Source organism: Acomys russatus, chromosome 13 (assembly GCF_903995435.1).
Source record: "Acomys russatus chromosome 13, mAcoRus1.1, whole genome shotgun sequence".
Classification (NCBI taxonomy): Eukaryota; Metazoa; Chordata; class Mammalia; order Rodentia; family Muridae; genus Acomys; species Acomys russatus.
Window position 1 is genome coordinate 64807934 of NC_067149.1, and position 13429 is coordinate 64821362.

General features: G+C 45.3%; 1 protein-coding gene across 1 annotated transcript; it reads left to right on the forward strand.

Moving 5' to 3' along the window:
- Positions 1 to 1258: 1258 nt before the first annotated feature.
- Positions 1259 to 12305, forward strand: Golt1b (golgi transport 1B). Its single transcript, XM_051155533.1, has 5 exons — positions 1259 to 1420; positions 6041 to 6132; positions 7671 to 7849; positions 10123 to 10204; positions 11943 to 12305. The coding sequence occupies exons 1-5, from the start codon at positions 1396 to 1398 to the stop codon at positions 11979 to 11981; spliced, it is 417 nt and encodes a 138-aa protein (XP_051011490.1). The 5' UTR covers positions 1259 to 1395; the 3' UTR covers positions 11982 to 12305.
- Positions 12306 to 13429: the final 1124 nt, after the last annotated feature.

The window sequence follows — 13429 nt, forward strand, 5'->3', positions numbered from 1 at the left end:
GGACAAAATCAAATATCCCAGAATAATTGAAAAACATAAATAGATCAACCACTTAGCATTTTACTGGGCACTTGCTTTAAAGAGGTACAGTTAAATGCATGCTTAAAAAAATAGTATTGTAAGCAGGTCATTTTCAGGACCTCCCCTCTTCGGCAAGGAGCTTAGTCCATTTCTTTGGAAACTTTTCTCAGGGGCAGAAAGAGAGTGGGGGTTGGGAGGTAAAGCATGTTAGTATCCTATTGGCTTAAAAGCATCTGGGACAGTTAAGAATAGGAGAAAACATGACTTATATTAAATTTTAATGATTAAAACTTAAGCCTAAACATGCACTTTCCAGAACTGTAATGGGCAAGTTTTTTTGCTCAGTCAATGGCAATCTGTCATCATTACGTTAAAAAAAAAAAAAAAAAAAAGTTAGAAAGCATGTTATTTTACTTTACTTAATTTTAACTTTTGCTAAATCTAAGAGTGTTCTCCAATGACAGATTCTGTAACTTTCTATTCTCACTTGGATTGTTTCTTTTATTGAATCTATACCCTTATTATTGAACCTTAACAAGGCTGTCAAGAGAGGTAAGCCTTGACTAAATGGTATGGAATGGCTACACATCACTAACGGACATTTAAGGATGGATGTGAGTCAAGACTCCTCCTTCCTCGCGTATCTGAGCATCCCTTATCACTCCCTAGAGTGACAGGTAATACTCCGTCCATGAGCTGTAAAGTCCTCTATCAGAGCAGAGATTGATTTCTCTTCACTGTCCCTTGCCCAAATTACGTTGTTCACAACAAAAGATATCTCAACACGAAATACATTCAAGAACTAGTTAAGATACGAAGAGGCCTTGTCAGTCAAAAGCCAGAGTCCGGTCAGCAGTCCTCAGTGCGGGAGAAAAACGCACGCTAACCCGAGGAGCATCCCTCCTCCCCGCCGCCTCCACAAGCGAAGGGAGAAGAGCATGCTGGGCGGCCAGGGCTCCTGAAAGCGAAGGCAGAGGCGAGGCCCGGCTCCCACCCGCGCTGCAGACAGTCGCCGCCCCGCGCGACAGTTTCCGAGCCGCCACGCACCTGTCATCCGCCCGTAGGTGAAAAAACCTTCCCGCCACCACGCCTGCAGCGCCCTCCCTTCCGGATCGGCCCCCTCCACCAATCACAAGCCAGCCCCTGCTCTGATTGGCGGCGTGGACCGGCGTCTGGGCGCACGTCCGAACAAGAACGCGTGCTATTGGCCTTGCCGCAGCCAATGGAGAGTGGCCTTGCGGCCCGGCGGCGGCGGCTGCGTGTTTCCGGAAGACGTGGCGGCTCGGGCCCGGGCGGCGTCCCCGTGGCTCTTCTCCGGACTAGGCTTCGTAGCGTGGGCCCCGAGGCACCGCGGTCCTCGCCGTCGCCGCCGCCATGATTTCCCTCACGGATACGCAGAGTAAGTGCTGCTGGGACCCGGTGTTGGCCCGCGTTCCCGCCGCAGCCTCTGCTCCGCCCCGCAATGAATGGAGCGAGAGCGGCGTGGGGCGGCGGCCTGCGGGAGGGAGGGGGCCGCGACGGGAGCCTACCTGCCCCGGGCTCTAGTGGTGCTGTCGCCTTTGCCCCGGTGACTGCCGCGCTCTGGTCCGCGGAGCCGCTGGCGGACGAAGTTTCCGGAGCGGCGGGAATGGAACCGGTCCGCCTGCACTTGAGCTCCTCCTAGGCTGGGGACGTAGAGAGCAGTGATTATTCTTGCCTTCCGACACTGCTCTTAACAACCTACCCAAAAGTCCCTTGCAAGGACTTCAGTTTTCTTTCCGTTTAAGTTTCAACCGAGTTTGCTGATCTTAAAGTCACGTTGCGCTCAGTTAGAGCATTAACTTTTATTGGGAGTAGTGTTACAGTTTTCTCAAGTTGGGAGTCAGGATCACACTGTGTAATATAAACGAGGCTGGCCTTGTATTCTTTGCCTCCGTGTCGGCCTCTAATTTGTAATCCTTTTGCCCCAGTCTCTTAAAGTTCTGAGCTTTGCCAGCATGAAGGATCTTGCCTGTCCCTACAGGTGAAGGATTCGTTACTAGTGTTACTTTGTGGCGTGTTTTATTTTAGCATCCGTTTCTGCCAGTCTCATCTCCCCCTCGTCTTTGCCGTCTTGCCTTTTTTTTTGTGGCCCCAGAGATGAGAGCATGCCAGCCAAGCGTTCTGCCGACTAGCTTAGCTTTATCCCTGGCTCCACCATTTTCACTGTGACGTTTCCATTTTTTCTCCCTTTTCGTTTCAATCTTACTTACTCTTCTATTTGCAGATCTACCCGGACTGTTTACTTTTTAAAGATCTTTTTGTGGGCATGGCACCTTTTGCCTCACTCTTGCTCATTGCCATGAACTTTGTTTCTTCAAATTTCAGTCAGCTTAGATTTTCAGGATTCTGACATCCTGAAGTGAAATGAAACTTTCCTCGAAGTTCTTCTCAAGTGGGATTTAAATTCAAGTCACAGCACACTGGAATGTCACAGATCTTCTGTGGTTCCCTATACACCTGACAGCCCAGCCCTGCCCATTCTGTGCCTGACTTTGGACTGTCTAGCTAGCTGCTCTAGCTAGTCTGTTGGTCCGTCCGCCTCATTTGGTCTACTCAGAAATAAAAGTGTCAGGATCTGGAGTTACAGGCAGCTGTTACCTGCCTGAAGAGCAGTTCTTATTCCTGAGTTTAATGCTTATATGAGCGTGGGAAGGCAGACATGGACCGTTTACAAATTGGAATATGGAAGACATTCAGTTACACACACAGACATGAAAGGCAGGAAGGGCCATGATCCTGGGACTGCTAGCTCAGAAGCCTTTGCTCAGAAGCCACTGTGGTGCTTGCTTCTAAGGAGACTTGATGTGAACACTCACATCTTGAGATGGTACAAGTCTGCGGTATATAAATTGCCTTGTGCACAGGGCAGAGAATGTCACTCTCCAGAAAAAACCAACACAGTGAGGAACTGCACTATGAGCAGAAAAGGTTGTTCCCCCCCCCACCCCCCTTCATTTTATCCCTTGTCAATGCCTGAGGTCAGATGATGAGTTACAGCCAATGACTAGGGAACAAGAACATGTCCATTTCAGATTGTATCTGTGTCTGTGTTGGCTGCAGGATTGGAACTGTAGTGTCCCAGACAGATGCCAGCATGATTTGGGGCTTTTCAGTTGTAAGGAGGGTGACCAAGCTCTGAGCAGAGTCAGGTGGAAAACACTTCATGGTTAGCATAAGCCCCTAAGTAGATCTCCCCGTTTCCATCAGGGCCTAAAGAAAGGCCAAGACTTGGGAGATGCAGTGGGGACAGCTTCCATGTCACATCTGGATTGTCACATTAAGTAAAATGCTGCTGTGGTGTTTGTTTGACTTACTCTTCTGTTTCTTAAGAAGGGTGTGCTGTGGAAGGCGGGGCTGCTCTCAGTGTTTGGGAAAGTGTCATCATCACTAAACTCTCAGCCATGATTGACATTGAGCTAAACTGGTCTTTCTTTATAAAATTTCTCCAGTAGTCTTTCCCCCCCCCCCAATATCTCATTGCTTTTTATTGCATTTTACTGTTTATGGGCAGAAAAAAAAATTAAGATAGATTATATTATCCCAGGTATGACTCTGGCAGGACGATCCTGTGCTGTGAAGCCTTTTGACCTCAGTGAACTTATGCATGGATAAGTACAGGGACAAAGGGAAATCTCTAGATGAAAAAGGCTGGGGTCAAGTTTTTTGACCCATTTCATTGTGCTAGTGCCAGTTTGGCAAAGATTTTCCAGGCAGCTGTCCCCCAATGACTTGCACTTCATGAGCTCATGGGGTTGTTTGAGTTTCTGCCTGTAGAAGGATTGTGGAGTGAGAAGACAGGGTCTACCTGCTGCTTGTGGCTTGGCTGCCGCCCACACTGGTTCTTATATACAGTAATCAGTTGCTCATGGGAAACTTGAGCCATTACTACTTGGTGCCTCAGAACTGTGTTACAGGATTCATGAGAGACATGTATGGACACTGCCCTGTGTCAGGCTGCATGGGTGTCCTTGTCCACTGCAGCTAACTCCTAATAGCTCTGGTACCTACTGGGTTGTTGTAGACTAAGATTAAACTTAAAACACTTACGTTTTGTGTGTGCCAGTGCCCTTGAACTTAATAAATAAGTTTTTTAACTGTGGGTAAAAATATTTATAATTAAATAGACCTAGTTCAGATACTTAGTTTCATTTTGGGCAGCTTAAACCCCCTCTCTACACATCTTCTTCAACCCTAAAGTGATGTCATTCCACCTACATTCCAGTGATCCTGGGAGGACTGCATTGCATATGCTCTGAGAAGCTCTTCAGAGTGCCTGACCCCTGGGGAGTTCTCACTGCATAGTAACTATTTCCATATAATTCCCTTCCTTTATTTTAAACCTGGGGAATGCTTTTACTTTGTGTGTGTGTATGCACATTTGTGGCCACATTAACATTGGGTATCTTCTTCAATCATTTTCCGTGTGTGTGTGTGTGTGTGGGTGTGGGTGTGTGTGCGCGCGCTCGCGCGCGCGCGCGCGTGCGTGCATGCGTGCATGTTTGAATGACAGGGTCTCTCACTGATGGGGCTAGACCTGGCCACTGACCTTCTCTGCATCCCTTTTCCGTGTGTGTGTGTGTGTGTGTGTGTGTGTGTTTGTGTGTGTGTGTGTGAGAGAGAGAGAGAGAGAGAGAGAGAGAGAGAGAGAGAGAGAGAGAGAGACAGAGACAGGGTCTCTCACTGATGGGGCTAGACCTGGCCAGTGACCTTCTCTGCATCCCAGGCCTGGGATGACAGGCGTGAACCACCATGTCTGGCTTTTAATGTAGATGCTAAGGATCTGAATTCAAGTCCACACACTTGCACAGCAAGCACTTTACCAGCTTGATGTCCTTTTTCATAAACAAACATCTTAGATTTTATGTAGTCATTAAGATAATTTGTGAGTAAAGAAGTTAGTCAAATTCAGATCATTTCCTGTTACAATCTGCTCCTAAGTACTAATAACTTAATGGAATTTCTCTTCCTCCATGTTTTTCTCTAGGAAAATTAATGTTTGACACCTGAAAAGTTTTAGTAAATTCTCCTAAGACATTCAAGCAAGAAAGTATTAGCCTGGAATCCCCATTGGTATTTGCATCTGAAGTAAATTTAAACTAAAATGGTGTTAGACAGGCTTGTAAATTCTTTCAGACTAATTTTAGAAACAAAATGGAAGATAATATCAAAAATTTAGGACATGGAGATGTAGAAAGAGGCAAACTATCAGCTCATCAGACCCTTTGATATGGTTCAGTTTTAATTTTAGTTTTTAGGTTTTTTGATTTTTGGGTTGGTTCCTCACTCCACCCCAGGGAGGGTGGGGTTACTGGCCTGGATTTTAGCCCTCTGGAGCTGAAGGGAAAATAATAACAGGTCAGAAATCACTAATACAAATGACAGTTCAAAAAAAGATTGCCAGCTAGCCTGTAACAGCCAAAGCAGGTGACTGGCAGACTTTGCTTGTGGCGGCAACAAGAGCAGGTCTGTGGCCTCAGACAAAAGATAAGACCTAGAAAATGTAAGGCTGAAACAACATTTTTGTGCAGGGCAGGCCTCCTTAAACTGTGTCCACCTGTGTTCAGCACTTACAATGCCCCTTGGTCTCTGGTAGTTGATTGACAAGTGCTACTTCCTTAAAGAAATAAAAATGTATGCTATTATAACTTCAGGTTCTAGCCTTAAACATGTAAACATGTAAAGTCGTGGGAGATAAATAGGTAAAGCCTGTACATGTTTGTCTAAGTCCAGAGAGGTTTTTTTCAGAGGCAAAAATATATATCAGCAAAGGTTTAGAATCTAGACCTGTTTTTCCTGTCTCCTGCCTACAAACCGGGAATTTCTTGTGTTCTTGATTTACATTTGGCCATAGACCTACCCGGTGCTGAGTCACTTTGCTAAGGGTCTTGATGCTAGAGGAAGTTGGCCTGCGGGGCTGGAGACTGCAGAGTTCTCTGGGCTGTGGGGTTGTCAGGTACCTGGTTCTCCTTTGCCTTTAACCATGTGGTTTATGTTACAGAAATCGGCATGGGCTTAACAGGATTTGGAGTGTTTTTCCTGTTCTTTGGAATGATCCTCTTTTTTGACAAAGCACTGCTGGCTATTGGAAATGTAAGTTTTTGAATATGTGTATTTTAAATTTCCATCAGGCAGTTTTACCTACTAGTGACCTGTTGCTTTTTAATCATAGGTAAATGAGTATCAGGCTCACTGTTGGCAGCAGTGAAGCCCTCAGCTCCCTGTCTGAGCAGAGGATGAGCCTGAGAAAGCTCCTTGGCTAGCTACTCTAGAAAGTGTTTGTGGGGAGTGCACTGTGGACTGATTGAGTGCAACCCCTGAGCAGCGGAGCAAGGCACGTGACCTAGCCAAGCCTGGTGGCTCAGACCTGTACGCTGAACACAGAAGACTGAGGCAGGAGCATTGCCACAAGTTTAAAGCTAGCCTGGACTACAGTGCAAGGTGCTGGCTCAAATAAATTAATTAATTAATAAATAATAAAAGGTGACTTGCTAGCCCCTTATCTTAGCAACTTTATGAAAGCATTTTTAATGTAAACATCTGAGACAGTACATATGATTAAACTGCATAAACATTTTTAGTAACCTAAAAGCCCTTTAAAGGTCCCTCTTTTGCTGTGAGATGGCTCAGTGGGTAAAGGGGATTGCCACCAGCCAGTCTCTGGAACTTACTTGAGAGCCAACTCCTCTAAGAGATCCTGTCTCTAACCTCTCTGCATGTGCCTCCATACAGGGAAGAGTAAATAAAACAAAAACGAAACAAACAAAAACCACTTGGTTGTTGTGTTAGCTGACGTCCTTAGAAACAATATGCCTTGTGTGCTTGCTTGTGTACTACCCTGTCAGTGTGTCAGAGGTCATTCAAGAGTTTTAGAAGTAAGTAATCCCCCTTGGAAGAAGGTGGAAACATTGTTGAGTTAGATGTTTTTGAAGTCTGTGGCCTATTTTAATTGAAAAGAGAAAGGATAACAAAGTTGGTGTTTAACCTGGTGGTGTTTAACACTGCTGTCTGGGAATGGGACACCCTTAGTGGGCAGGCTTGGATGTATTGGTGAGGAGTAACTTTAACTGAGGAAAGCTGATGGGGGAAGTGTTTTACACACAATGAAGGGGAAAGCGAGCTGAGGATAATTTCTTATCTACACATGTGTCACTCTGTTGCTGGTCTCGTCTCCCAGCTTTGCACTGATCTTAATGCTGTCTGCAGCGCCATTACTCAAATCTCCTATCATAGAAACCTCCACACCCCACATGACTATTGCAGAGTCAGGGAAGACATTCAGATGACATAATTAAAGCCGGCTGGCCATCAGGTGTTGCCAGCTGTCTGCTTGAATAAGCCACTTTATTTCCCATCCAGCCAAGCTGGGGAAACTGCTGTAGATGTGGCTCCCTCTGTCCCGTTTCCTCATCTTCCTTATTGAGTGGAGACAGCCAAAGAAGGAGGCCAGTGAAGACAGCAGAGCTTCAGCAGGCTCGCCCCTCTCCCTGGGTCTGCTGCTGGGTGTACATGGCAGGACTCTGGCACTTGGCCACATCAAATGCCAAACAAACTGCCTCACTACTGAGTTGTCTCCTTGCTCTTCTGCAGTGTTTAACCCTTTCCTTTGTTGTGTTGTCTTTCTCTCCTAGGTTCTGTTTGTGGCTGGCTTGGCTTTTGTAATTGGTCTAGAAAGAACATTCAGATTCTTCTTCCAGAAACACAAAGTGAAGGCCACTGGGTTTTTCCTGGGTGGTGTGTTCGTGGTCCTTATTGGTTGGCCTTTGATAGGCATGATCTTCGAAATTTATGGATTCTTCCTCTTGTTCAGGTGAGGCCCTTCTTTTCTTTTCGAGCCAGTATCAGATAACTAGTGCAGAATCTCAGGTAGTTAGAATGGCTGCTGTTTACATTGAGTTTTTATTATAATTTTAGGTCAGTCAACTATAAAAATGTTTTGTGAAGGTAAATGTATGTCTGAGGGAGGTAACAAAGTATTTATAAAACATCTTCAGTGCTACAAAATTCATTCTATTGCCATTTGTAAGTTAGAGGTTTGGCATTTCTAACAGGATGAATAGGTACAGGGCCCTGTCATGTTCTTATGTAAAGGTGTTGCTCCATAGTGGCTGCTGCTTGACAGCCGCATGCTTAGTGCACGTGCAAAGTGAGACCTAGCATTGCACAAACTCGAGATGTTGGCCACTTACTGTCTTGCAGGAGCGAGATAGCCAGAAAACAAAGTGTGTATGTGAGAGGACAGCAGTCAAAACACTGCTTGTATCTATTTTTTAAACTGGCAGGCACTGGGTCACGTAAAACATAAAAAATTAACCATATGCCAAATCTGTCTTAGGAGAGCTGAAGGTCCCAGAAACAGAGTGATAGTGTCATGTCACCGTAGAAAGACACAGAATATTAAGAGAATAGTAAGGGGAGCTCATCCAGGGAGCAGAAGGGGTATGTAGATAAGCTGAGCCCTGGAGAATGGGTCAGACTGCACCTGTAAGTCAGCAAGGAGAAGCTGCTTGACTGCCACGAGGCACAGACAGGGCTGTAAAAGCTGTGGTTTATTCTGAAAAGGGGGGAGCAGTGCCCCAGTAGGGGTGTGGGCCACACTCAAGAAGAGCCTGTGGTGAGGCTGAAAAGAATGCGCAGGCCAGGCTGAAACTGCTCAGGGTTGCGATCATCTCAGCAGATTTGTCTCTAGAGCCATGTCTGCAGCAGAGAAGCCAGGACGCAAAAGATTCTTAAGCCAGAGATAGTTGAGCCAGGTAGGCGTCTTAGGAGGACTGCTCTAGCATTTGGCTGAAGTGCATTTCAAGGTTCAGTGACATTGCTCCGTGTCTAAAGGTACTTGCCACTAAGTCTGAGGACAGACCTAAGTTGGAGCCCCAGGACCTATTGGTAGAAGTAGAGAACTGTCTCTTGTAAGTTGTCCTCTGACCTCCACACATGCCATGATAGTGCTACATGCCCACGCACAGGCATTAAGAGAAGAAACAAAAACAGAAACAAAACAAACAAACAACTAAGGGCTCAGTCTGGAAAGAACAAGTGGAGGCAGAGAAAACAGTTAAAAAAGACTCAGGCTTGGAGCATAGTGTAACTTAGGAGACTGAACATTGGTTGTTTATCATTGGAAGTGGGGAGGGAAAGAGGGCAGAGAGGAAGGAAGGGCGGCTCCCAGGGCAAAGCATCTTACAACAGAAAAGGTGAGCACGTGAGATCCTGGCAACTGTACAGACTCCGGCAGTGTAGTTACATAGCCCAAGTTGGCCCCTGGTGCCAGTATGGAATGAGATGTGGTCGACTACTAGAAAAATGAATCAACACATCAGCTTTGTGATTTAAAAAGGCTTTTGATAAAAAACCCTTGTGCTGCTCTTGAGTTTCGTTCTGAGGGAGTCTTGGCTTGAGATCTAGAGCCAAGGGTCTTTGTCGTTATTTCTCCAAATACATATAGCCCTCAGCAGCAGCCCATGAAGTCACCTGTTTGTGTTTTTAAAAATACCTTTAAATATCCATTTGAGCTTAGTACTGCTGAGGAAGCGACCTGTGTGTCTTTGAAGCATGTGCCTCGTTGGACCATAAGAGCTGTTCCTCTGAGGTGGAGTAAGTTCACTTCCTGTAGGTTCAGAGTTGAAGCTGGTGGTTCCTGACCTCTCTCCACCCTGTAAACTGCATTTAAGACCCAGATACAGTTTATTTCTTGAGCAGTTTTAAAGTGCTTCTCGCTTGGATAGAGGTGGCTTCACTGATCCAGAGCTAAACTAATTAGCAGCTGTGTCACTTCTGTGGGCATGTATCTGCACCAAAAACTGGCATGATGTGAGCCTCACCGTCTGGAAGGTAGACTGTCAGGGTTAGGGTTTTATACATACAAACTTGCAGATCACCCCCTCCCCACTCCCCTGTCTGCAGCTGTAGAACAGAAAGCCTGCAGTCTGATCCCAGGACAGCTGAGCCCCTCTGTACTCTGGGCACCATCGTAGCAGCAGATTGTCAACTGTACTTTGGTGCTCTGAAGTCTCCATCTCACTAGGCTTGTAGTTCCTCCCGGTGGAGCACTGAGGTCTAATTACCTTGTCATCTGCCTCCCAGGGGCTTCTTTCCCGTGGTTGTCGGCTTTATCAGAAGAGTGCCTGTCCTTGGATCCCTCCTAAATCTACCTGGAATCAGATCAGTAAGTAGTCACATATTTGCCAGTGCATTTTTTAAACCACCAAATGAGTGGATTGTGATGCCTTTTCACTGGGAGTTGGACTCATTGGTGTGACTAATGATGTCATTATAGTATAAATGATTGTGTCATATCCATCCTGGTTGCAACGAACCAGAAGCTAGATGTCCCCAGACCCGTGAAACCTGACCTTTTTGTTTACCATTCTCTATCGTGATGTTACTCCAGCTGACGATGCTAAGCTGCTCTGTTAGTGATACCTTTCCTGTGTTCAGGGTGCAGTGGAGGCTGCCATCTACTGTGGGGTCTCTCAGAGGCTTCTCAGGGTTAGCCTGCTTGCCTTGTACACACCTTTATCATAGCATTTACCTGTTTTAGTTATCAAGAAGAGAGGTCTAGACCTATGATCATTGTCCTTCAGGGCAGATGGCGGTTAGCCATTCTTCCCCAAGGCCACTCACAATAAAAATGCCAAACATTTTTCCCAAGTGAATGGATGAAAGGTGGCATTTACAGACCTCAGACCCAGTCAATCTCATGACAACTCTAAGTGACTTTGTACCCATCTTCCTTAGTCTGAAAACTAAAGGAGGTCCTTCCGAAAGTAGGGAGGGAGTGATAGGGATGGAGGCCAGCTGAGCAGGAGGCGGTCCTTTTGGCTCTAGAGCAAACCGTGTCAGAAGTCACCTGGCAAAAGTCTTTCGTACTTTCCCGCTCATTCTGAACATCTAGGATAAAACACAAAAGGTAGTTAGGCCCACTGAGTCTGTCTAGAAAGTGCAGAGAGGGACTCAGACTTGTAGAAAATGAGCACCACTGTAAGCCAGTCACGTTCCACGCTAGCTCAGTCTGTTCAAAGATTGGTACCTCAGCTTGGGGTGGGGTGGACCCAGGCTCCATTGTCCTTATGACCAGATTCAACTTAGATATTGCTTATATAAAGAACAAATGTACTTAGAACTGTAGTTGTATTTGCTTACGAATTCTGTAGTGATCGCCTAAGTAACAGGCGTGAAGTGTGCGTGCAGAGGCAGTGCTGGCTAGATCTCACAGTGCTTTACGTTACAGCACAGCCGCTGACTAGATTGACTCTTTGACTCCATCTGTGATGCTGAAGATAGACAGACTGTGATTGGGGATGGGGTAGCCAAAGTCAGTAACCATTTACATGAGTGTATGTTGAAGTTCGTATTTGACAATTATAAATTTACGTTGGCAACACTGAGTGTTTCAGTGTCTTTGCCCACTTCAGGATGATGTTCAGAATGCTCATTTAACATATTTTTAGTTGATAGCTGTTGTTGATTACTGAATTTAATTGAGTTAAATCTGTTTGTCCAAAGACCACATAGGCCCAGAAGAGATCCACAGGAATGGTCAGTGGAAATATCTTATTGGGTTCATTATGCATGAGTGACCGGCATTTCAGTCTTTTCTTTTTGTTGAGCTAGCAGTGTCAGTGTCATTTTATACATTATTTTACTCATTGTGTTGCATTTCTCATGTTTCACCCTTAAATTCATGTGTATAACATGTCATGCAAGAGCAACTTTTAGAAAAATGATTTTTTACACACGTGAGAAGATGGTGGTAGACACCATCCAGTTAGCCACTGTCAGTCAGTCATGCCTTGAATTCCTGCAAATCTTGTAAAACTGGATGTTCAAACCAGCATATAAAGTGCTGAGTCAGTGCTGCACACTGCCTGCGCTCCCTCTCACTGCTTTTCTTCTTCTTACAGTTCGTAGACAAAGTTGGAGAAAGCAACAATATGGTATAACAGCGAGGAACCTGAAGACGTTACAATATCATATTATTTATAAAACCCTTTTGAAGAATATTCAGCACAAAGTTAAATTTCACGAACTAGCTTATAAAGTTCTTTACAGAAGTTTAAAATGTATGCCCTCCGAAGGATCAACAGTTACCGAAGAAGCAGTGACAGCCGGCTTGTGATCAGGTGGTCAGAGCAGTCCACCGATGGAGAGGAAGAAGCCTGTCCTGATGCTTAGTGACTTGAGAAGGCTGTTTCTTAGTCTTGCTGCAGCATGTGAGACAGCCATTTGTAGAGAACCATGGTATCTGTTACCTTTTTTTTTTTTTTAAGAATATTCAAGAGCACCAATAGGCACTTGATTTTTTTATAATGTCCATGATGATGGCCCAGATATTGTAGGAGTGCTGGGCTCTGATAGTGATGCCAGAGCTGGACTGGATTATGTTGTCTCCATGTATCAGCCCAAGGAAAGCCCAGTTTCATGTGTGAATCGCCTGGTTTTTGTAAACATGGATAAAATAAAACTTTTGTGGTCCATTTGAATCTTAATATTTTGGATCCAGATAAGAATCTGAACTAGATACTATTTTTTTGGAATACACAGAGGTCATTCTGAGCTGTTCCTTCCTCAGTCCTAGCTGACCACGTGCTTTCTTGACTCTGCCACAGTCTGGATACACAGATGTCTTGAGTGTGAGCAGGTATGGCTGAACGTTCTGCTGCACACAGAAACTGAGCAGAGAGCTCTCTGGCCGAGGCGGGGCTGCTGCACACAGAAGTGAGTAGAGAGCGCTCTGGCCGTGGCTGGGCTGCTGCAGAAGTTATTGAGATCCCAGATGATGCACCCCTGATGAAGTCTCCCATGCCATGATGTAATTTTTCTTACTGTGTTCTTACAAAATTTGGCCATGGTTTCCCACCTTGTTTTCATAACGTTTGGAGATGTTGAAGGTGTGTAACATGTCAAAGGCTAGATTCTGTGACTGTGCGAAGGGCTGTCTATTTAATCTTGCTTTCCTCTTATTTTCAGCTTTATTGTAATATCCAAAAATCAGCATGCACCACATCTGCTCCCCCTGTTCTCCATCTTGAGTTAGGAGAGAAAATGCCACCAGTGGCATGCAGAAGCTAATTCATTGTGCTGAGCTGGCCATGGCTTTTCATAAACATGATGCCTGGGGAGACGTGTCGCCCCTTCCGTGGTTGGTTTGCCAGCAGGAGCGCCAATGGTTTCCTTCCTTGCCCAAGGTGTCAGCTTTTCTGTGGACATGAGAGCACGTCATCAGGCGCAGTACTATTTATCTTAACCACTGATAAGTGCACTATTTATTTTTAACAATCTCAAAGCTTTTTAATGCAGGAAATTATCATTGAAATTGTATTTATTTACAAACCATTTCTACAAGACATTACAATGTTTGTTGTTTTTAGTTAAATCTCTCGGTGCCAGG